The following is a 25,919-nucleotide window of genomic DNA, read 5'->3' on the forward strand; positions in this document are numbered from 1 at the left end:
AAGGGTGGGAAGACATCTGGAAGGATTGTACTGGCTCTCCATCCACAACCACTGCTGAGTGGGCTAGATCTTGACCTTAGCTCAAAATGTGTTATACTATCAGGTGGATCTTAGTACAAGGGCAAACAGGGAGGGACCTGGAGAGAAGAGAATTCTTCTGTATTTTCAATGTGTTACTGGAATGCATGGACATATGTAACCAAGACCTTTCTTTATATTTAAAAATTAACCTGCCCATGTCATTAATTCTTCAGAACTAATGTCTTCAAAGCAGTAACACACAGTTTCAAAATTCAGTTTTCCATATTTCCATCTACTTAAAACAATAAAAAAGTCCTCAGACACAGTCACACAGACTCATGCAGCCACTGCACTCCCGAATGGGAGACGTGCATCAGTGCACACGCAGCAAGAGCAAGCACGCGTGCACCGGGTGCTGGGCACACCTCTGAGCAGCCTGAGAAGCATGGGAGCTGTGAGGAGGGTCAGGAGGTCCCGCTGCAGATCTGTCTGATGTCACACATCTCTTTGGGACAGTCTGCAGAAAGGATGAGGGGTGAGCCCTGAGTCACCACTATGTCATCCTCAATCCGTACCCCAAGACCTTGAAACCTCTTGGGGGCATCTCTGTCATCTTCTGGGATATAAATGCCTGAGAAGTAAAGAACCAAAGACAGTAGTTGGCGTGGGGCAAGCAAGATGACCTGGCTATATTCCAATTTCTTCATCTCCAAAACCAGCACATTAATGCTATTTACCTAAGAGAGCTGTGGGGACCCAAGAAATAAAATCCATCTTTTCCTGCTCCCGTCCCAATAATGCCTGGTATATGATAGTCAGGAAATGTTAACTACCATTATTAAAATCCAAACTCACTGCCACTAGGTTAATTTCAACTCATGGTAACTCATTCATTTGGTTAATTTTTCCTTCAGTTTGAAAGTCATTACTATTTCATGAATGGATCAGATTCCAAAACTTGTGCTGGTAGACAGTTTAGCAAATTGTTCAATGAGTCTGTAGCTCTGGTTTTCTGTATTGCTAGGATCTCCACTTCTCAGGAAAGAGATGGTCTTTATCTTTGTGCCATCTCATGGAGAAGAGAATTTGAAGGACAAGAAACTGTTTTGCTTCTTTAAAGCACTTCCTAACATTACAGATCTTATGAGATTGTGCAATCAAAGTGCTACGTGGCAACACATTTTATTAGTTTTGCCATAACCATGCTTAAATCACAGATCAGTGCAATGGCAGCTTCAGATTTGGCTACTATGGTGTTAGGGGTTTATTTTTCAGAATGGCTTTCCTAGCCATTGATTTCGATGTGTGGACAGGCTGGAATATGTGTATAGAGTGTGTTAGCCTGTTCACAAGGGGATTAATTAGCCTGACCATTAAACTGAGCGATTCAGCAGCATAAATTGAGAATCTCACCACCAGCAAAGAAGAGGCAGAGAATGTAGCAAACCCTAACAGGCCACAGATTCTTGCACCAGCCAGACCTACAGGAGAGCAGCAGTAGTTGGAGCAGAGAACCAGAGACCTGACAATAGACAGAGGTGACCTTGGGAATGCTGCGACCCCACGGACTCTGAGCTAGGAGCCTTTGCCCAAGTTTGTTGGAGGTCTCGGGCAAGAGCCGACATTAGTGGGCCCAAGACCTCTGTAACACTGGCCTGAAGCCACGAGGCTGGAGGCAGAGTTGTCTGCATTTCGGAAGCTGTCCTTATTGAGTGAGTGTATTCTGCTGCCAAACCTGAATTACAGCCTTTTGAGGTCCCTAATAAACCTCACAGTTATGTGCTCTGTGAGCTACTGCAAAGGATTTTGGACTCAACAGAGCAGTGGGATTGGTGTTTGAGTTGGTTAAGAGGTACAGGAATGGGAGCTATAGTGGCAAGGAGCTGCACTAACAATCCTCAAGGCTCATGGTTCGAATCCACCAGATACTCCGCTGGAGAAGGATGGACAATCTCCTCCTGTGCCAGTTGGATCTGGCGTGACGGTCACAACAAGGGGGGGAAAAAAAGAGGTCCGGGAGGGGAGCATGAGGGACATGTCTGACCTAGGAATTAGTTTTGTGTTGTGGATGATGATGAGGGCCATTCCCCCTGGCGGAGTTAGTAGACGTCAGATACGGCTTTCCCCTCATGGTTCTTGATCAGTTTACAAGGACACTCGCGCACTATATGGTTCCACAATCTTCAGCATGTTAACTGTAACTCTGCAGAGCCTAAGAAATGTCCACTGAAGATATGGTGACAGTGAGTAAGCTGGAACATGGACCTCTCTGATCCTGATGACATGTGTTAGCCTGGGTTCTACAGGTACAAAGAAATTTCTCACTTTTCTGGCCATTCTCGTCTCAGTTCTGTGTCTGTGTCTACATATTCCTTGTGACAGTGCTTCGCTCTGCTAGATAAGCTTCCTCACTGCCTCCTGAAGCGTCTTTTAGGCAAATATTTTTTCTCAAGTGCCTGATCATTTTGTAGAATTCCTTATTCTTAAAACTTTCTGGCACAGTACCAGGAACCTTCTCTTGCTTCTCTTCAACACCCTCCATAGTTTTAATAGGAGACTTTTTAAAGAAAGCCTCCACGGAGTTTCCAAGATTATCATTTTAACAGAAACAGATTGCCTAATTTTTCTCACTCAGCATGTTTAGTGCAAACCTTTCGGTTTGCAGTGCAACATCTAACCCAGCACTCCACCAGGTTCACTGCTACTTATAGTTGTTGCTGTTGAGTCAATCACGACTCATAGTGACCTTATGAACAACGGCTCTGAACTGCATCCTACCCTATGCCATCCTCATCATCTCTGACAAGCTTGAGCCCATTGCTGAGTCAATGCATTTCACTGAGGGAGGGTGTTCCCTTCTTTCACTGACTCTCTAACTTTCCAAGCACACTATTCCAAGCATTCCAAGGAATAGCCTCTCCAAGCAACATGCCCAAAGTATGTGAAATGAAGCTTCCCCATCCTTGCTTCCCAGGAGCATTCTGGTTGCCCTTTCCCCAAGACCTATCTGTCTGTTCTTTTAGCAGTCCACGGGTTCTTTAGTACTCTTCTCCAATAGCACCATTCAAAGGTCTCAATTCTTCTGTCACTCTTTTTCATCATCCAGCTCTCACAAGCATAGCAAGTGATTTTATCTCCTGATCTAGTGACTACTATTACTACTACTACTAGTAGAACTCATTTTTTCAATATGTTAAGATCATCAACTCCTCAAAAAACTCAAAACTGAGCTCTGGTGGCCTAGTGGGTAAGAAGTGAGCTGCCAACCCAAAGGCAGGAGGTTTGAATCCATATGAGCTGCTCTGTAGGAGGAAAATGGACAATCTCCTCCTGTGTGATTTACAGCCTCTGAACACCTGCTGGCGGGTCAGCTAGGAGTGTGTTCTAATTTGTATTAACCATTTTATATCTTAAGACCAAAAATTTCAAACAACTATAATGCTAATCTTGATTCTGCCCTGTTTTAGTAGCTTAAGTAGGCCCACAAAGTTATTTCGCCTCTGAGTTTCCCAATACCACTGGAAACCAGCAGACTATTTAAGGGCATCCTTTCCCTGTCTAATACTCTCCTTGGAAAAGGGCATTCTGCTAATGATGTAAAGTATTTTAAAATGTTTTAAGCACGTAACTACAGATTATTAGTCTAACTAACCAGAAGTTGGGGAAATAGTCAACAAACGATTTTCCTTAAAAAACTTTAAATGTAAATTATGACGTAAAATAAGAGAGAAATAGACTTTGATGGCTGTTTAGAAAAATCTAGGAGCCCAAGGTATTCTCTCTCAACATGAAGTCAGACAGATACCAAGTCTTTTCAGACAAAACAAACACCCTTCTCTTTACTCACAGATACTGCTCTGTAATAAAAAGACAAAGACCAGCCAGGGACACCTACTCAATGCCATCGAACCATTTCTATTCAGAGTACCAACATCTATGTGTTCACTAGAACAAAACAAAACCAAACCTACACCCTCCCCCCCCCCCAAAAAACAAAACTCAAACGTATTGCCATCAAGTTGGAAGTGAGTCATGGCTGAAATTCCTTCCACCAGATTTCTAGAGACTGAAAATCATACTGGAGGAAGATGAGATCACTCATCTTTCTCACTCGGAGCAGCTGGTGGATTTGAACTGCTGGCCTTTGGGTTGCCAGCACAACTCTTTCTCTTTCCCCAGTAAACCACCAGAGTTCCATGTATTAGCTGGATTGGTCTAATATTAAGACAGAGAGAGTCACAGAAATATGGAGAGCAAAATAATTTAGGAAAGAATATTACACATAATGATTTTTGAGATTAAAACACTTGAATCTAAGATTGAGATCTATTTTCAAGATAAAAACATCAGTGTTTAAAAAAATCAACCTCTGAAATATTAATCTTCACATTTTGTGCTTCTTTTGAGAATTCTGCCTGATGTCCAGCATCATCTAACCTACCAGGTTGTTCAGGTAACCTACCAGTTGTTCCCTTACTCTGAGGCGTATGAGAAAGGCTGTAGGTACCAAGCAGACACAATGCTGTGTTCTTCCAAGCCCCTTGCAGAGGTGTGTCTGCACCAAAGACCTGGGCACTTTAGAAGCTCAAGTAGCCCAGCCACTATTAAATGGGAAATCATACAAATTGGTCTTGGCAGAGGCAGGCTTAAAAGAGAGATTTATTTCTTAATGTCTACTTATAGAGTACTCCCCATCTGTTGTTGATAGGAGAAGTCAAATTAAACAAATTATGTGATGCTAAATGAGAAAGCTAAAGATAGCTCTAAAATAAATAAGGCCCCTGACTACCCAAGACAGACTCATTTTCCTGTATCTTCTAGCTGAATTAGTTGACTTAAGTAAAAAGAAACACTGCCTTTGTAGCTCACATATATATTCTTCTGTGTCCCAACGGGTCAAAGGATGCCAGCATAGCCCTTACCTGGCTCGACTGTGATCACCATCCCTGGCTGCAGTGGGAGGGAACGGGGCATGTCTGGGGTGTCGTGGACATCCATCCCAAGGTAATGGCCAACATGGTGTGGGCAGTATTTTCGAGCGGCCTGGAAAAGACAATCACCACAGTGTTCTTAGAGGAATGACCCTTAAGGGGAAAGCTGGACATATATGAACCAGTGTTAACACCTCCCAGTAGTTCTGCCACTTAGTTTAACCTCTTCTTAAGCTAACATCCATGACCTGGGTAAACTGCCGTCTCCTGCAAACAATTCTGCCAATGGTATTCCACTAACCTGTGCTTCACTCTCCGAGCAGTTAACATCGGATCATACTAACCTAGGCATCTCCAGTACTAAGATAAACGAAAACCTCTTTATTCTGAGGGAGTCGTTTCTCAAGAAGCCCCTCTGGACACCCGAACGCTTTATTCTGAGGGAGTTGTTTCTCAAGAAGCCCCTCTAGACACCTGAACTGTCTTCACAACAGTTTGTGGAGTCAGATGACACCTCAAGTAACAGACTAATTACAGGGTATCTACCAGGGTGATCTACAGGGTGACATACTTTGGGCATGTTGCAAGGAGGGACTGGTCCTTGGAGAGGGACATCATGTTTGGGAGAGTGGCGGGATGGAGCAGGAGAGGAAGACCCTTGATGAGATGGATCGATTCTGTGAGTGGAGTGGTGGGAATGAATGTGTTTGGGATAGCGAGGTTGGCACAGGATATAACGGCGTTTAGGGCTCTTGTACATAGGGTCACTATGAGTTGCAAGCGACTCGATGGCACATAACAACAACAACAAAAACAACAACAACAACTATCAGGGTGGAGGTTTCTGTTTATTAAAGATTGTTGGCCTCTGCAGGAGATTTACAGCTGTTCATCCATTGACAGAGGCCCTGATAGCCTAATACTGGAGGCGGGAGATGGTTAATGGCCTGTGGCACTTGAGAGCAACCAGCACCTTTCTTTAAATCCCTGGATTCTCATTTTTACTGAAAACCATTTACATTGGGATTCAGATAAAAATTTCTTCAAAGATATGGACCCAGGGCATACTGTTCAAGTTCCAACACCACCACTGAACACAAACATCCTCTTTCAATATCTTCCTTTTCAGAATCACTGCAAAAGGATTAAGAATTAACCTCTCCTCTTTTCCCCTCCGTCTGCACCAGACTTGGATTTTTATGTTTTCTGCTTTCTGTTAGAGAGCTAGTTATGCTTTAGGCAATGAGTCAGAATGTGCTGCCATCTTCTGGAGGAGGAAGTACTGACGCCCTTTGTTTTACTCCAGATAGTCTTTGAGTTTCTGGGTGTTGTAAAAGGTTTACACACTCAAGCGCTAACCAGAATGTTGGAGGGTTTTGGGCACCTGCCTCACAGGAGGGACTTAGGTGTCTACTTTCGAAACACCAGTCTCCAACAACCCCATGGAACACAGCTGTACACAGACAGGCCTCAGGTTATGAATGTCAGACTTCTGTACAGCCCACAGTACCAAGTAACCCCATAAAACCTGTTATATTAAAAACAGGAGGTAAAGAAAAATTGTTCATAGTATGGGTACTCTGTAGCAATGCACAGCCAAACATTACTGTCACTGTATTATTGTGTTTAAGATTTTTTATGCACAGAAAGGACACTGTTTACTTTATACTGAGATAAACAGTTGGCTGACATTAAATATGAAGCATATGTAACTGTTCTAATTTATATACAAATTCGAATGAAAGGATTCCCTGGGACTGCCTGGGTAGCTAAACACTGAGTCACCATGAGTTGGAATCAATGAAAGTCCATAAGTCTAAGTAGCGTCTGGGGGAGTGCCGAATTTCAGCCTCTTTGAGATGAAGTCACAAAGATCATTTCTAAGCCTTATCAGCTTTATAGAAGGTAAAACCCAAACAAGATTTTGAAAATGGATGGTGAGAAGTGAAGGACCTTGAAGGCATCATTCTCCCTGCTGATCCCCAGCTCTTGAAGCTTCTGTCCTATCAGCGTCAGCATCAGGCTGTAGATGTTCTCCAAGCTCGACCCAGGGGAGCAGAGGCTCAGACAAGTCTTCTGGATCTCGAGGACAGCTTCATAGAGTTCAGCCTGAGGTGCGGTGAACCTGGGGACAGGAAGCCAAAGAACCTGATTTGGAACAACCGGACACTGAAGGAAATTTATTTCTAAGCATGATTTAAAAAGCTCCAAGAAGATGATGACAGGACACTTCTGACACTCCAGAAGCACGCATCTATCATTACTGACAGGGCCTCAGGCATGCTTGAACTGTTCACCTACACGTGCATCCTTCAGAGAGCCAGCGCCATAGAAGACCCAGCCAGCTGGGGGTGAAGAGCCAGACCAGACTCACCCTTCTCTTCTCTATTACCTTACGGTACACGCAGTTCCCAACTTTCAGTGAGGTTCTGTGCCGGTGACTTGATTGTAAGTAAGTTCTGACACAAATCAAATACCTTGTTATGTACAACTGAGTCAGAACCAATTCATAGCTGACTCACTAGCAGGTTTTCAGAGGCAGTAAATCACATCGAGGAGACTGTTCTTTTTCCCACAGAGGAACTTGTGGACTTGAACGTTAGGCCTTTGGGTCGGCAGCACAACTCCTTATCCTAAGCCACCAGAGCTCCCTCACTATTATTAGCTCCTTTCATTATTAGTTTCAATTAATTATTGCCTTTTATTATCAGGATCTTTACAAAATTGATCTTTGACCATCTAGAAGTGATCATGTAAGAATGAAAGTATCAGCAAATTGTGACGCAACAGTGTAGACAGTATATATTAGAGCATAAATCAGCATATACATATAATTCACTGCCAAACTCACAGCTGAATGAGTTTTTGGAGGCTGTAAATCTCGTGAGGGGAGTTCAGTGAATACAGAAAGTACACAAAACAAAAGACGGCTCAAAGTGTAGTTCATTGGAACTTGACTTTGTTGTGAATCAGAGGCTACTTGCACACGCTACTATTTGAAACCAAAATGAAACAAATCAAAATCAAAGCCAATTCTAATAGACGGAACCAGTTACAGGATAAACTAGTCAGTATCTTGGCTACTATAATCTTTCTGGTACCCAGGTGAAAGAGGAACAATTTCCTTAGCAACCATGGTGGGGGGGAAAAAACAAACTCTAAAAAATGAGTTAGAGCAGTATATGATATGTATTCTCACACCCCGGTCATGATAAAAGCATAAATCAGTTCAGCCAATTAAGTCCAAAAGCTTAAAGATGATCATATACTAGGGGAGCCCCGGTGGCCTAGTAGCAAAAAGCTGCACTGCGATCCCAGAGGTATGTGGTTCTAACCCACCAGATGCTCTGCTGGAGAAGGAGGGGCAATCTCCTCCTTTATCAGTCAGATCTACACACACACACACACAATCATACACTTAGTGCTTCAAACTGTATTCTAAGAATCTTTCCTAAAAATACTTGCAATAATAAAAGTTGTCTGGATAAAACTCTTCAGTGCAATGTGAAATAATGTGAAGTTATTAGTTACTAACTGCAAAGTACTAAACACAAGTGCAATGTCTCCTAACAGAGTAACTATAAAGTACAACAACCTAACACACTGCTCAGACCACTGTGTACTTTACCTTCCAGGCTCAACTGTTAGCAGTCTCATTATGTTGGTATCAATACCTGCAACAACATTTTACCTCACCTCTACTAAATGATTATACTTCTGTTTAATAGTTCACTTCCTAAGGTAGGATTTGCATACCTAAAAACAGAAATTTGAATTGCACAATTTTGGCAAATGGACATCTATATCCCTAGGCTGGGCAAGGTTAGATCTGTAGTTCATGGGGTTGTTATGCGTTGCAGTCAACTCATGGCATCTAACTGCAGCAACAGCAACAACAACATTAATGCAGGACATTTCCATCTCCCCGGAAAGTTCTCTCATGTTCCTTTTCAATCAATAACCCTACTTTCAGAGGCAAATGGTATTCTGGTTATTCCCTCCTCAGACTGATTTTTGACTGTTACAAGGTATCAGACAGATAAGGAATTGTACAGAATGTGCTTGTTAGTATCTGGCTTCTCACTAAGCCACGCAGTGTTAGTGCACTTCTGCCCAGTGCAACGCCTGCCTTAAATTGGCCCTCTTGGTAGAAAACTCTGACACCCCATGCAGTGATTTAGGAATGCTGTGCAGATGAAGAGGGAGGGCTGCTGACTTAACCTTGTTGTTGTGTGCTGCCAAGTTGGAACTACCCTACAGGTCACCCTCCAGCACGTTTCCACAAGCAGTAAATAGGATGGGAGGAGATAAGGAATTGTGCTGCCAAGGTAAAGGTTGTTGCTGTTATTGATTGCCTTGAGTCGAGCATGACTCACAGTGACCCTATGAACAAAAGGCCTGAAGCCTCTCTACAACATTTATCAAAGTTCATAGAGTTTCCAGAGGCAAGTTGCTTAGGAAGTGAATGCCACGCCTGCTTCCAAACCTGTCATAGAATGTTACTGGTTGAGTAGCTTGTGATGCATAGCAACCCTAAGATACAGATACATGGTTTGAACACCATTTGTTCTGTAGGAGAAAGATGGGCAAACTCCTCACATGCAATTTACTGCCTTTGAAAACCTGCTGGAGGGTCAGCTATGAGTCAGTTCTGACTCAAGGGTACACAACACCACCACCACCACAAATGAAGTGACATGGTCTACCCAACCACAGCACTGGACAGCTTGCTGCCAATGCAAATAGGGGGCATGGAAACCTCATGGTGGCAGGACTTTCAGTTTTGTCACTGCTAGGCTTAAACAGCAGAAAATCTGCTGTTAGAGACCTCACCAAAGTACTGAAGAGCAACGATGTCAGTTTGGAGATTAAGGTGTGCCTGATACAGGCCATGGTCTTTGTAATCCCTTGCTATACATCAGGACAATGACTAGGGAGGATTGATGCCTTTGAGCTGTAGTGTTGGAGAAGAGTATTCAAAATACCTTGGACTGCTAAGAGAATGAACAGGTTCATCCTGGAGAGGGTTAAACCAGGCTGCTCCTTGGAGGCAAGGATTCTGAAGCTTCGTCTGAACTTTGTACATGTTGCAAGGAGGGATCAGTTCTTAGGGAGGGGCGCCATGCTTGGGAAGGTAGAGGGACAGCACAGGAGAGGAAGACCCTCGAAGAGGTGGATTGGTTCAGTGACTGGGTAACGGGAGTAGGTGTGTCGGAGAAAGTGAAATTGGCACAGGATAGAGCAGGGTTTAGGGCTGTTGTACACAGGGTCGCTGTGAGTCGCAGGCAACTCAACGGCACACAACAACAACAATAAGAAAAAAAACAGGCTTAAAGAAAGAGAGAAAAGCTGTAATACAGAAGACAGCAGGAGAGGAGGATGAGTGGTGTTAAGTGCCAAAGTGTCACAAGACAACCAGAACCAGTAGGCTGGTGACAGGCAACTGTGGTGGAGCTTCCTAAGCCATGGGGCTCAGGGTTGTAATATATTCCTGTGAAGGCCCCAGCAGGGCCCACTGGCAGCAAGGCCGACGACACAGGGCAAGAAGAGCTTTTCTGATGGAGAACTGTGGCCTGAGCTGTTGTTATTTCCAAGTTGGTCCTGATCCTCAGTCGTACCCATCATTTCCCAAATAAACTACGTGACTGAAAGCCGAGTTTTGCGAGTTCTGTGAGATGGAGGGAATTACCAAACCCAGATTAGAGGAGGGGGGAGTAGCAAGTGTCAGAGATGACGGAGTGGTGCAGGAAAAAAGGTGGACACTCGGGACATCCTGAACCTCTGCCTCATAGGAACTGGCCTTGTGTTGATCATTCATCTACTGCTGAGCTGCTCCATTAACACCTGGGTCCTTTTTACTGCTGAGAGGTGCTTCCCTGTATGAACACACCAGCAGCTTATAATCACTCGTTTTATCCCTTATTACACACACAACAGTTTCTGAGTAACAATGCAACTCATACAAAAACAAGGTAACTAAAAAAAAAACCACAACCCAAAAACCTCAAAAAACAAACAACACAAAACCAAACCAACATGGTGACGGAAAACTATCTTTACAAAGGTGTTTCTCACTGTCTCCACTTAAAAGAAAACCTGTGCCAGTTTACGTTACAACAGCAAAGAGACTTTCCTCTCTTCCTCCTGGTTCTCATATGGTCTTAGTTCTACAATTAACCAGCTAGAATAATGCTCAGCACAAGTTCTCGGCTCCATCTATCCTGAATCATTCTGGTCACCTGAAGCTCCTTTTCCAAGACAGGACTGTCTACTAAGTCTTTCTGTGGTAATGGAAATGGCCTTCACCTGCACTGTTCAAGCTGGTGGCTTCCAGTCACACAACTACTGAGCATGTGACATGTGGTAGAACTAGAGACCAAAATCTTAAAACGTGATTCAATTTTAATTAATGTCAGTAGCCTCATATTAGTAGTGGCTCTTACTATGCACAGCCCAGCTCGTAGATGGCTCATGAATGACTCATGGGGGTAGTTTCTTTTGAGCTCTTATGTGTTGAGAATATGTGCTCTTTATAGTTGACAGAGGGTTTTGTTGAGTATGACGTGTGCTTTCTTCCTCTGAACACCTTCAACATGTTACTCTATTTGCTTTTGACATAAAGTTTCTAAAGCCAAGAAGCCTGTGGCTTTCTGCTGCCTAAGCTGTGGCAAAAACGTCCCAGTATTTGCATTTCACTCATTAGAGTTCTTTAAAGGACAGACTTACCCAGTTTATGCTTGATTTTGGAAAAACACTCTACATTCTAATAGTTGGTTCTGATATTTTATTTACATTTTATGAGGATTTCTTTGGAAGGATAATCCAGAAAACTACCCTACTATAAAGGGTAACTTTTGTAATCAGAAAAATAAACATCAAAATTATTCATAATGTGTGTGTGTGTGTGTGTGTGTGTGTGTGTGTGTGTCACGCTGACTAATCATTCCTAGAGGTCCGATCCTATGATACAATGTGCAAAATAATCTCAGAAACCTTAATAGGGTCTTTGTAAAGGCAGCTAACAGACTCAGTATCATTCTTTAGACACTGAATCCATCCATACTGGAACCCACACTGCTATGCAGCAGCGGGACGTGCAACTCTGTAGAAGCCCTACCTGCCATTGACCGGCCAGGTGCGGGTGATGTCACTCACGTAGCACGAAGCCTCACAGCCGCCATCCAGAAGCACCATCTCCCCATCCTGGAATAAAAGGAAAATGGGATACATGGGAGACCTCATGAATTTTTCTTCTGATGAAAACTAGTTGTGCCTTTTATGTGATTTTTAAAACCTTTAATTTAAAGAAGACTGATTTCTAGCTCCTTCTCCAAAGAAAGAGCATCTAACTTTGTCAAAGGGATTTGCACTGGCTTGAGAACAGTAGCATTGCTTAAAGGTTAGCTAAAGGACAAGTGCATAAGCTGCAGAAGCACAAACTGCTTGGGTTTAAATGACTAGGTACACGAGGAACACTGTCACAACCCAGAGGGTTCCCGCGGCTGTATACTCCTTACAAAGAGCAGGCTGCCACATCTCTTCTCTCAACAGAATGTCTGGTGGATTTAAAGTGCTGACCTTTCAGCCAGCTGCTGAGCTCGCCTACCACTGAGCAATCAAGACTCCTAAACAGAACCCAAATAAATCAAACTTCTTGATTACCATGCCCACTGACTTCGCCAGAAGTGGTTCTCCTAAGATCTCAGGGAACTCATGCTGAACTGGGCTCATGCCTTGACCAAGGTAAAAATCTAGACCAAGATCAAAGGGAGAGCAAACTTTCTCTCTGGTCCCTTCCTTGACTCCTTGGCCTTACATCCAGTGTGAAGACCTAACAAACACTACAAGTTCTCAACTTCTATTTCTTAGGTCACGCCAACTCATAGAAGTGACACTGCTCTCTCTCTTTCTCAAGCTGTGTTTGTGCTTAATCCTCAGTTTCCCCATAGTGAACAACATACTCATTAGAAATAGACATGTCAGGGGTAAAAACATAAGGAAAAGCAAGTAAGTGATCGCTAAAGTGAAAACTGTTACCTCTGAAAGGTAGGGAGGAGGATGTGACTGGAATCACTCGGGGACCTCTACACTGTGAAGTTCTTGTCTTTAACATGTTGCTGCAAATGTTTAAATTGACGACCATGCTTAGAAACACATTTTTTTTGCCATCATTTGCGGTAACTTGTTAATGGGAGGCAACATGACTACTCATGTTATTAGTATTTTTAATTTTTTTAAAATTTTCATTATTTTGTGTGTGTGTACCACCAAATTGGATCTGACAGATACAAGAGGAGATTGTTTCTCCTTCTCTAGCAGAGCATCAGGTGGATTCAAACCACGTACCTCTGGGATTGCAGTGCAGCTTTTTGCCACTAGGCCACCAGAGCTTACCTATTAGTATTTTTTAAACTGTATACCATACCATCAGTTGCTCTCAATATATACTTCCTAACTTAAAAAGTGAGAAATCTATTTTAAATCACTTAGAAGAAAAATTAAAACTAACTAAAAAAAGGACTTGGAAGGAGGAGTGGCATCCACTTCCATTAACAGCTTGTCTCTGGAAACCCTATGAACTTGAAGAGAGGATGAAAGGCACCTAAGTGTTGAGGACTCTCCTTCATAGGGTCGCTATGAGTCGCCTGCAACTCGACGGCACTTAACAACAATATCAACACAGAGAGAGATCAGCTGGCCCAGTGGACAGAAAGCGATGCTACCAAGCCAAAGGTGGGTGACTTTTAATCTGCGGCCCTCGGGCCTGTCTTTTATTGCTTTTGTTCAGACATTCCTCTAGGCCCTGGTGTACAAGTTGCCGTACCGCGGTCACTTGTGGTTGCTGTGAGGCTGAACACTGTGACACTAATGTGTCAAATGTGTTAATAGTTGGCTACCCAATGCGGACAGAGAGTGGGGTGGAGCTCCCCAATTAAAACAAGCTTGGAAGGAGGAGTGGCATCCACTTCCATAATAGCTTGCCTCTGGAAACCCTATGAACCTGGAGAGAGGATGAAAGACACCCAAGCGTTGAGGACTCTCCTTCATAGGGTGGCTATGAGTCGCCTGCGACGCGACTGCACTTAACAACATAACAACAACAAAAAAGGACAACCAAATAACCAGAGTAAAAGGATAAAAATTATCAAGGTAAGTATAAAAAGCAATGAGAGAAAACAAAGATAAAACATCAGAAAGGATTAATGACGCGGAAAGCCAACAAAAGTCAACAAAATTTCTTCAGAGATATATATATATAAATGTTTTGGAGGCATAACTTTATTAATAAATAGTAAAATGCACAGATCGTAAGTATAGGCAGTCTCTGGGTTACGAATAAGATCAATTCCTAATTGTGTCTTTAAGAACTGATAGAGAAACTGGACCAGGTACAGACTGTGTTTATTTAATCTTACTTTAGTACAAGAAAAAGCCTTGAGCTACACTTTGAATCATTTTTATCAAATACACATACTATTACCCATCATATCCTTTTCTCAGTTAACTCTCCAACTGGAAATGACCACTGATGTGGCTTCTCATAGACACCTTTTGCTCATTTTGCACCTTTATGTAAACAGAATACTACACTTTCCTCACAAGTGCTTAGAGAAGCAGTGTTATAAAGTAAAATGAGTAAAACACTTGCAGCATAGAACACCTGGCCCTGCATTTAATTTCTTTTGGATTTATCATCCTCATCCCTAACGGCAAGCTCCAAGTAACTGCTCCTGACTGACAGTGAACGTGAGGAGCAAATGCGATAATGTCTGCAAAAAGCATTTTATTAACAATGAGGTCTTTATAAATAACAGTTAATTTGTGAAAGGAGCAGGAGATGACTGTGTGGTCTATTCAGACATCTGGCCCCAGTGGAGGCAGTACAGACCGGGAAGGACATTAAGCATACCTTGATGAGCTGATTATTGTTCACATAGTGCAAAGTGTTGGACCGATTACCACCGGCAACCACAGGTGGGTAGGCTAAGATGTCTGCGCCACGAGCCCGGCACTCAAATTCAAACTGCGAAAAAGAACACCAGGCTGTGACAACAGAAACGTTCAGGAGGGCTCTCCCAGCCCAGGCGCTCACTCAATAGCCTACCCCTCCCCAATAGTTCTTAAGCCACCAGTTGTAAACTATTCATCACATCCAGCCACACTTTTTATGCTACAATTCTTTAATTCTCACCCACATGCTAAGCATATTCTGAACTTGCTTTCTCTTACTGGTCCTCTTACTAAGTCTTCCTCTGAGTATTCTTTCAATTCCCTGATTGTTATGGGTCATAAAAGGACACAGAAACCTGTGACTAGAGTGACCAGAGAGATGCAATCGTGTAGTTTCATCTGCTTATTCATATTTATGAGGATTTGAAAAAGGAAGATCACCAAAGCTCTAAATGGCACTATTTTCTATGAAGAGTGTGCCCACACATATTAGTGTGGAAATGATGTTTAAAACTTGCGTGTGCTCCTGTGTGATTAACTGCCTCTGAAAACCTGACAGAGCATCAACTATGGGTCAGTTCCAACTCTATGGAAGAAAAGAAGAGAAAGTAGAGCCACCATGGTGAATGGGTTTCAGTGAAACTTCTAGATTGAGACAGACTAAGAAGAAAGGTCTGATCTACTTCCAAGCATTAGCTAATAAAAGCCTCATAACAGCAGAATATTGTCCAGTATTTTCTAAAAGATGAGCCTCCAGGTTGGAAGGCATTCAATATACACAGTGGCTGCAACAATGGACTTGACATATCAGTGATGGTGAAGATGGCCCAGGACCCAGTGATGTTCTGTTCTGTTGTATATGGAGTTGCCAAGATTTGAAACCAACTCGGTAGCAACACACATAAAAAAAGAAGTTATCCAGTGCTACACTTAAGATTTAAACACTTTATCACATGTAAAGTACACCTCAGTTTCTTTTAAAAAAAATATTTATCTCACATGCTTTAAGTATGTTAGAAAAGGACATCATGCTGGGAAAGGTGAGGGGTCAGACAAAAAGAGAAGACCCTCAATAAGATAGGCTAACACAGCAACTCTGCCAACGGGCTCGAGTATAAGAATCTTCATAAGGATGATGCTGGGTAGAGCAGGGTTCATATTTTTTGTTCATAGGGTCACTGTGAGTTGTAGTCAGCTTGATGACACCTAATAACAACACTGTAAATATGAGGAAACTAAGATTCTGAAAGGTGACTTGTTCAGAACCATACTGTCAGGATTGTGGTGGCTGTGTGACAGAGTCCTCCTGGCATGTGGCTTATCTAGGACACCTAATGGTAACATAGGAATGAGGGCAGCAATCTCCTAGGACTGTCTGTTGGAAAGATCTTTGTGCTGCTGTGGTATTAGGACTTCTGAAAATGGCTTTTATACACATTGCCTTAGCCTCCTCGGGAGGCATGGTCTCTAGCTGCCTTGACTACAAACATATGGTCCACCTGTTGAACAGCATCTTTAACATCATCAACAGCTGCAAGATCAACAAAAGAGTCAACCTGACTGTAGATAGCCTGCAGTGAGATGTAGCTGATAGAGCCCTTGAGACAGAGCCCAAGTTAAAGGCTCTACTTGTTGGATGACTGAAGCTGACTTGTGACGGCTATGAGATAAAACTTGCTAGATGATTGAGGAAACCAGAGACTTCTTGTATTTGTGTTGCTGGACTGAACCTGGAGTTTAACCTGTGACTGAAGAAGCTATCTGAACTAATTGAAAAATTGTATCTTCTTGTTAATCTGGCTTGGGACTGCTGGATTAAACCAGGACTTTCACTGTGTTTTATCCCTTTGCCTCTCCCCAACCTGTTTCCTTAATAAACCTCACAATGTGTGTAAAAAAACCAAAACTTGTGTGTGCTCAGGTTTCAGCCTGGGACATCATCTCTGTCTTTTCCCAAGGATTTCCCAGTGCTGAAGCTTGATGGCACAGAAACTTCTCGTGTAGACATGTGTACACCTGAATATTTCCAAAACTGCATTTTGTCATCAATCACTTGTCCAAAATTGTTACTTTTTATTCTATTTGTATAATAAAGGTACAGATCAAGAAGCCATAGATCAAATTTGGAGTATACTTATAATGGGAAAGTAAACAAATAAAGCTGAGCATTGTCTAGGACAGTTCACAGCCAGGCCCAGCAGTGATGGAGCTTCCAGCAGCTGATCTATGCCTGGGTACATGGGCTGCCAGTCCCATGTGAAGCAGGGAGCAAGAGAGCACGAGTGTGGATACAGCAGCCAGCACACAGCCTTGTTCAAGCAACAGACGGAGGACCCTCTGTGCCTCTGCTCACCCTGGAGTGGTTCAAACAGTGTGAGAGTGACACCTGCTGGACAGTGGCAGAATGAGCACAGCTCTGGCATGCCAGCCTTGCCCATCTAAGTGGCCTCTCTGGTCTGAGGTGTAAAGATCTAAGCAACATCTGGGTTGGGTTGCTATTCCTGATGAGGGTTATATTTAGGGGAGAAAGGGATTTTCCCCCAAACTGGAGAAAACGGTTTGGAAAGCATGGGAGGATTTCTGCCAGGATGGTGCCACTTGAGAACTTCAAGGGCTGGCTGCCAAGGGTCGGCTGCTGGGATCCAAATCGCTATGTCAATGGGCCCTGAGACAAAAGCTTCACATTAAATCCATTGGACAAGGAAGTGAGCAACGGGAGAAACTCTGTGGAGTTCGCTGGTGAAAGGAACGTGCACAGGTTGTGTGGCACAAGAAACGTATGACGTGTTTATATAAAAATGGGTTTGCACAGAAATGCAGGCCTGATTTCAATCTTTCAGCCCAGTGCTCTAGAAAAATGAAAAAGGATGCTTATCAGCAAATGATAAATTTCACTATTTTTGCTCTCTCTGAGATCAGAGCATTCATTAGCTCAGACTGTTTCCTTCATGTTTAACTAAACAGTAGCTCCTCATCTCACATTTATCTAAGACTTTCCTTCTTCATCTGTTCTACTTGGTCATTTCCTCATTTAATTAGATGAATCTAATAAATCACCAGTGACATTTAAGCAGCAAATCCTCTCCATTGACATCCTGGCCACATCCATGACAAGTCAACTAGATGCCACTGGCCAGTCAATGACATGACGGTCACCTCCCTCAATCCCTCCCAAGCACCTGCCTCACCTTGGCATAAAGAAAGGCCTCCTCCACCGGGGCTCTCTTGGTGCTCATGGTCTCCACGAAAGCCTGCAGAGAGGAAGAGAACGGGAAGAGCACACTCATTTACTAGGCTCCTGGAGCAAACATTCCAAAGCCTGGGACAGGACTGAAAAGCACCCTTCCCTCCAATCCTGTTGATCTGAAGTTGTGAACTGGTGGGTGTAACAACATAGATTTCTGAAGGGAAATAAAACCCAAAATAACCTCAAAAACACTTTCAGGAATATTTATTTGACTGACAGCAAATTTAGTTAAGGGGCAACCTTCCCACTCAGAACACACAATGAATACTAGAACAAAATACAAGGCAAAACATGCCATTGTTTAACAGAGTAAAACGTTTCTTTAGCCATGGGACTGTAGGAGAGTGTGTTAGCTTCAGAAGTGTTGTCATTTTGGGTCAGATAATTCTATGCAGTGGGTGACTGTTTTGTACAATGTAGGATGCCAGTAACATTCCCAAGATGTGACAACCAGACACTGCCAACTGTCATTTTGGGTCAGATAATTTTATGCGATGGGTGACTGTTTTGTACAATGTAGGACTGCCAACAACATTTCCAAGGTGTGACAACCAGACACTGCCAACTATCCCTTGGGAGACAGAGATCATTCTCAACTGAGAACCACTGGCGTACGCACACTCCATCGGCGCTGAGTTGATTCTGACACATAGTGACACTACCGGGGGGAGCAGAATCTTCCAAAGGCTTTAATCTTCAAAGCAGTCTGCCACAGCCTTCTCCCCTAAAGTGGCTAGTGGGTTCAACCCATTGCCATTCAGCTGAGTGCTTCATGGCTGCACCACCAGGGTTCCTTCATCTCTATATACTGTAAATCACTCTCTGTGATAGTCACATCATACGTGTGCACACATTTCCACTTTGATGAACCAGTTACACTGTCAGGTGCTGCCGTGTCAGCTCCAACTCACAGTGACTCACGGAGAACAGAACTTGATGCTGTCAGGCCCCATACATTCTCACAACAGAAGGCAGTCTTGAGCTACTGCTGCTGCTACTGGGTTATCTATCTCGTTGAGGGTCTTTTGTTTTAAAAATAAGCATGCAAGTTTAGAAATCACTACTTTATCACAAAAAAGAATTTGATTATAGCTTACACATGCCAAGATGGCACCATGGACAGCAAAGTTAAAGAAAAGCAAGACTAGATGTGAAAGGAGCTCAGAACAAGGTAAATAATGAACACTGTGATACCATGTGTAACTACCATGGATGGATGGGCCACAGAGCTGCCTGAGTTTTCTAGCAGCGATTGTGAAGAGGGAAAGCATGTCAGACAATTTCCACCATCTGTGGGATAAAAATAATCAGTTGCAGAAAGACAGGACTATTTAACATGACAAAAGCAAGGGGTTTTTCCTCAAGTGAGGCAACTATGAGTTGAGAGTAGATGTGACACTCACAGGAACATTTTGAAGCATTTATCAACACAGTTTCATACGAGGTGTTTGTGTGCGCATGCACATATCCTGGATGATGGGAAGAGTTGGGAACTGTGTTAAAGGGAGAACAACACTTTAGGTGGGTGATGACATCTCTAGGAGTGTGGCATGGCCAGTGTGTTAAGTGTTAGGCACATGTGAGAGATAAGAGCAGATGAAGCAGGGAAAGCAGGCAGGGTTTAGTCATGAGAGGTCTTGCATGGAGAAGCTTAAATTAATCCTAAAAACAATAGGAAGCCACAAAAACCCTTCAAGTAGAGCAGAATAGTTGCTTCTCACTAGATGATACTCAAGTACAATCATCAGTGGCAAAACATTATGATGCCGCCTGAAAGTGAAGGGTCAGCAAAGGAGAGGAAGAGCCTCAATGAGATGGACTGACACGCTGACTGCAGCAATGGGCTCAAGTTATGTCAGAGATGATGGGGACGGCACAGGGCAGGACAGGGTTCAGGTCTGTTGTTCAAAGGGTTCCTATGAGTTGTACTTGCCAGCATATAACAACAACTTATTTTAAAGTACATTAAAATACAACTGATCAGCATCATTTTAGCAAATAGAATTTGGCTTATCCACCAAAAGGGGGAGAACTGGTTTAGGCTGAACAATACTTATTATTATAATTATTCTTGAAATAATTTTGGACAGATACAAAGGAAATTCAGTAGACTTAGCACTTCTGACTTTACCAGAGTACTTGAAATAGTCTCTCACAATAGCAGTGTGGACAAATGTGAGAAGTGTGGATTAGAACACCATGAATTCTCTATGCAAATACATCTGACTAGAAGACTGATGTCAATCTAGAAGCAGCCTGTGACAATGCTCCACAGATTTGTTTTTCACCTATCTTCTCTGTTCTAAACATCTATGGGCTGAAGAGAGACACAGGGGTATCCTTAATGCATTTATCTTTTATAAAAAACTTGGACAGCTAATCTCTGGTTGAGAGACATCAATGTTAAGGAGAATACAGACTGGCTGAAGTGACAGTCAAGGTCAACAAGATGAAGCAGAATCAGGAAGCAAGACCAAAGTTTGACATGTCAGTTCAAAATAACAATGACGTAAGGGTGCAGAGGGAGGAGCTGGCTTTCAGTCAATCAGGTGAAGACCACAAGGCAGCTTAAGCAGGCTGCAACATCAGTACGGAACCAATGGTGATACAGCTGCTGAAGAAAAACTAAGCTAAGCTGGGTCTCTATTGGTCAGGGCTCCACCAGTATCTTTGCCAACTGTGGATGGAGCACACTGGCCACTTATGGACCCATAGGCGAGTTAACCAAATAAAGGGAAATATAACACATTAGGAACAGTGGATGGAAAAAGGATGCTAATTTTTGAACAGCCTGAGAGGCAGTTTTTGGGCTAGCAGTTCACCTCCCTATGGACTAGGCTAGCTGAGCCCCCTACATTGATTAATAGTGCTGCCTTAGTAGCACAGCTCTGAGGAGGAGTTTTGGGAGAATTTGGATCAGCTTGGCACATTGTTTACTGATGACAGAAATTGATTGTTGTATTTGTCTTGGAGAGAGCCTGCAGGGCTTTACTGTCGAGGCTGGTTGTGCTGCAGAAACACGTACATGATCAAAACCCAAAAAAGCCTGCTGAGACTGTGGGCTTCCGGATCGATAGTGACCCATGAAAGAGAAAGCATCTGGCCCCTGGCTCTTCCCTGCAGGGGACAATAGGCCCTGCACCTGGCCTCTCTGGACCCCTGCAGCAAGACAGCAGTTGGCTGGAACATACATCCTCACTCAAATGTGTCTGCTGCACCCTGCCTGTTCCCCCACTGGCAGCTCAGTGGCTGAGTCTTCTTTAACAAGGGAACTCTATTTAAAGGCCACTGTTAGTCAGTAGCTTCAGAAGCGGGAAAACTTAGAATACAATGGATTTAAAAGAAAAAAAAAGAATTAATCAAGGACAAAAAAATTGTTAAAGGTGCCAATTTATATTACATAAAACCCCCATTTCAAAGTGAGGAAAAGTTCAGTGCACTTACTACACTTCCATCTGACAACTCAATCTAGGTTGGGAACGTTCTCATTGTCCAGAAGAAAGCCCTACACTCATTAAATAGGGGAGAAGGATGGGCAATCTCCTCTCGTGTGTTTAACTGCTTCTGAAAAACCCGCTGGAGGGTCAGCTATGGGCTGGGTCTGACTCAGTGGTACACAACAAGATTAAGCATTCCTGCTTATTCCTATCCCCTTCCCCTGGCCCTGGAAACTGCATCTCTATGGATTTAGGATGAACTCTGTGCACCTTCTACACAAACAGAATCATCCACTATGTGACCTGTTGTATGTGGCTTCTTCCACCACCTCCTTATTAATGTTGGACAAATCCTATCGTATGCATGCATCAGATTTTGTTTGCTCAATCACCTATTGATGGCCATTTGGGCAATTTTCTCCTTCTGGCTACTGTGAATAACGTAGCTATGAACATTGATGTTGTTGTTGTTGTTAGGTGCCTTGGAGTTGAGTACGACTCACATCATGTCGCTTTCCAAGGACCAGTATCTCCTAGCAATATGCCCAAAGTATGTGAGGCAAAGCCTCATCATTCTTGCCTCCAAAGAGCACTCTGGCTGCACCCTCTTCTATTTGTTCTCTTGGCCATCCATGTTTAATGCTCTTCTCCAACACCACAGCTCAGAGGCATCAATTCTTTTTCTCTCCTCCTTATTCACTGTCCACGCTCGGATGCACAGCTAGTAATCAGAATGACTATGGCCTCAATCAGACACATCTTAGTCCTCAAACTGATATCAGTACTCAATAATTTGGAAAGGTCCCTAATTTCAGATTTTCCCAATGCAATGCATCTCCTTATTTCCTGACTGCTCGTACCACGGGTGTTAATTGTGGATCCAAGCAAGATGAAGTTGTTGACAGTTTCTATCTCCTCTTCATTCACCATGACACTGCCTACTGGTCCAGTGGTAAGAATCTTTGTTTTCTTGATATTTAGACACAATCCATACTGAAGGCTGCATTCCTTGATCTTCTGCAACAAGTGCTTCAAGTCCTCCTCACTGTCTGAAAGTAAGGTTGTATCATCCGACTAAGCAGGTTATTGATGAGTCTCCTCATCAAAGTTGGGTCCTGGTGAGTGTGTGTCATTTACTTGAAAGAAGAGGGTGGGGCGGGGATGGGGGTGGTAAACTGTTTGGGCATTTCTAATTGTGTTAGCAATCAAGTGTAAGCTGATTAAATGTATCTGATCTTGTTTACAATCAGCTTGGATGGGACAGCCTCTTGTGTAGGCAAACAGGATCTGATGGGCAGGCCTTTGTAGTTAAAACTCCGTTGGGCCTTCAGGTTACAGGCCCTCAAGCCTGCTATTGATTATGCTTGGAAAGAACATTTTTCTATGCTTGGGGTTGCTGTGATACTAAAATCCTTGCCACTGGTGTGTCAAATTCCAAAAGGTTTTCCCACGGGGATAGATTTTTTTTTTGAGCTTTCTGATTAAGATAGACTAGGAAGCAGGAAGTCAGGGACTGTATTCTTCAGTATGGATTGAGGTTCAGTATCAAGAAAACAGATTCTCACCACTAGGCTGACTGGCAGCATCATGAGGGATGATGAAGAGATTGAGATTGTTCCAAGTTTTAGTTTGCTTGGCTCCACAATCAACATTCTTGGCATCAGCAGCCAAGAAATTAAAAGACGTATTGCGATGGGAAAGTATGCCGTTAGAGACCTCTCTAAAGTACTGAAAAGCAGCGATGCAGCCTGGAGACTAAGGTGCACCTGATACATGCCTTGGTTTTTGTAATCACTTGCAATGCTTCAGAGAGCTGGACAATGATTAGGGATTAGAGAAGGAGAATTGATGCCTTTGAGCTGTGGTGTTGGGGAAGAGTACTGAATATACCATGGACTGCTAGGAGAAAGAATAGGTTTGTCCTAGAGAGGTTGAAGTCAGGCTGCTTCTTGGAGTAAGGATTCTGAAGCAGGAGAGGAAGACCCTCGATGAGATGGACTGATTCAGTGACTGGGGGTAATGTAATGCGGGTAGGTGTGTCTGAGACAGTGTGATTGGCACAGGATACAGCAGGGTTTAGGGCTGCTGTACACAGGGTCGCTATGAGTGGCAGGCGACATGATGGCACATAACAACAACAACAACAACAGGAAACAGGATGGGCCATCTACTTCCTAAATAAAATATGACCACTAAACAAAGAGGATAGAACATTCATGTACAAATATTTATTTTTACATATTTTTGATAAATATATACCTAGACTTTGCAGGTCATATGCTACAGTGCTCATCAAAGGCAAGGATCTTAAGACTTTGTTATTGTTGTTATGTGCCATCGAGTCACTTGAGACTCATAGCGACCAACAGCCCTAAAACCTGCTCTATCCTGTGCCAATCGCACTGCCTCTGACACACTCATCCCGATTACCCCAGTCACTGAATCAATCCACCTCATAGAGGGTCTTCCCCACTTGTGCCGTCCCTCCACCCTCCCAAGCATGATGTCCCTTTCCAAGGACCGGTCCCTCCTTACAACATGTCCAAAGTATGTCAGACAAAGCTCCAGAATCCTTGCCTCCAAGGAGCAGCCCGGTTTAACCCTCTCCAGGATGAATCTGTTTATATTCTTGGCAGTCCATGGTATATTCAATACTCTTTTCCAGCATCACAGCTCAAAGGCATCAATTCTCCTTCTATCCTCCCTAGTCACTGTCCAACTATCTGATGTGAAACAAGTGATTGCAAAGACCACAGCCTGTATCAGACATACCTTAGTCTCCAGAGTGACACCATTGCTCTTCAGTACCCTGGAGAGGTCCCTAACAGCTGACTTTCCCATCGCAATACGTTTTTTGATTTCCTCACTACTGGTGTCAAAAAGAGTGTTGACCGTGGAGCCAAGTAGACTAAAGTTGTTAACCATCTCAGTCTCTTCACCATCCATCCTGATGCTGCCAATTGGTCCAGTGGGGAGAATCTTTGTGTTCTTGACATTGAGCCTCAATCCATACTGAAGGCTTCAGTCCTTGACCCTCTGCAGCAAGCATTTCAGATCTTCCTCAGTTTCAGGAAGTAGAGTTGTGTCATCTGCATAACGCAGATAACTGTGTGGATCATAACAAACTGTGGCTGACTCTGAGAAGAATGGGAATCCCAGAACACTTGATCGTTCTGATGCCAAACCTATACTTGGAACAAGAGGCAGTTGTCAGAACAGAGCAGGGAAACACTGCATGGTTCAAAATTGAGAAAGGTGTACACCAGGGATGTGTCCTATCTCCATACCTTTTTAACCTGTATGCAGAACAGATTATCCGAGAGGCTGGGCTCTATGAGGAGAAGTGTGGCATCAGGATTGGTGGAAGACTTTGTTATTAGGGGGGATTAATAGCAATTGCCATACTTCAACAAACAGATGCAGTCCTAGATGTGCTCACCAGGCTGTGTCAAGAAATCTGGAGGAGAGCTAATCGGCCAACTGACTGGAAGAAATCTGTACTTATTCCTATTCACAAAAAAGGTGCTTGAACAGAATGTATAAATGATCAAACAGTATTTACTAACATCACACGTAAAATTTTGCTGAAGATTATCCAAAATGTCTGGAACAGTACACTGACAAAGAACTGCCAGAAATACAAGAGGATGTGGCATTAGGGATATCACTGCTGATGTCAGATGGATCTTGCTGGAAAGCAGAGAGTACCAGAAGAATGCCTTTTTGTATTTTATTGACTATGCAAAGGCATTTGACTGTGTGGGTCACAACAAATTGTGGCTAGCATTGAGAACAATAGGAAGCTCAGAAAACTTCAGTATTCTCGTGCGAAAACTATACTCAGACCAGGAAGCTGTCATATGAACAGAAGAAGGGATCAGTGTGTCAGGGATGTGTCTTTTCTCCCTATGTTCTCAGTCCTTTTGCTGAACAAATCATTCAGGAGGCTGGTGTTTATGAAGACGACTGTGACATTAGGATTGGAGGAAGATTCATCAACAACACAATCTTGTTAGCTAAAACTGAGGAGGACTTGGAACATTTGCTGCAGAAGGTCAAAACCAGCTGGAAGCCTTCAATACGGATTGCATCTCAACATAAAAAAACAAAGATCCTCATCATTGGGTCAAACAGGTAGCATGACAACTGGAAAAGACTGAGGGTTTTTTTTTGTTTTTAAAAATTTTTATTTTACTTTATTCTTATTCGTGTGTGAGTACTGTCAAATTGGATCTGATTGGTACAGGAGGAGAGTGTCCCTCTTTCTCCAACAGAGCATCTGGTGGATTTGAACCGCGCACCTCTGGGATTGCAGTGCAGCTTCTTGCCATT

General features: G+C 43.2%; 1 protein-coding gene across 1 annotated transcript in view; it reads right to left on the minus strand.

The window, feature by feature from the left end:
- Positions 1-485: 485 nt before the first annotated feature.
- Positions 486-25,919, minus strand: part of XPNPEP3 (X-prolyl aminopeptidase (aminopeptidase P) 3, putative) — an 81,407-nt gene continuing 55,973 nt past the window's right edge. Inside the window, exons 5-10 of the mRNA XM_006890092.1 lie at positions 18,092-18,154; positions 14,863-14,976; positions 12,070-12,155; positions 6,906-7,077; positions 4,944-5,064; positions 486-652 (exon numbers count right to left, since the gene is read on the minus strand). Of these exons, the coding sequence (XP_006890154.1) occupies positions 486-652; positions 4,944-5,064; positions 6,906-7,077; positions 12,070-12,155; positions 14,863-14,976; positions 18,092-18,154 (723 nt within the window). The remainder of the gene's footprint in view (positions 653-4,943; positions 5,065-6,905; positions 7,078-12,069; positions 12,156-14,862; positions 14,977-18,091; positions 18,155-25,919) is intronic.

This window comes from Elephantulus edwardii, unplaced genomic scaffold, assembly GCF_000299155.1.
Source record: "Elephantulus edwardii isolate Elephantulus edwardi_28Jun2011 unplaced genomic scaffold, EleEdw1.0 scaffold00086, whole genome shotgun sequence".
NCBI lineage: Eukaryota > Metazoa > Chordata > Mammalia > Macroscelidea > Macroscelididae > Elephantulus > Elephantulus edwardii.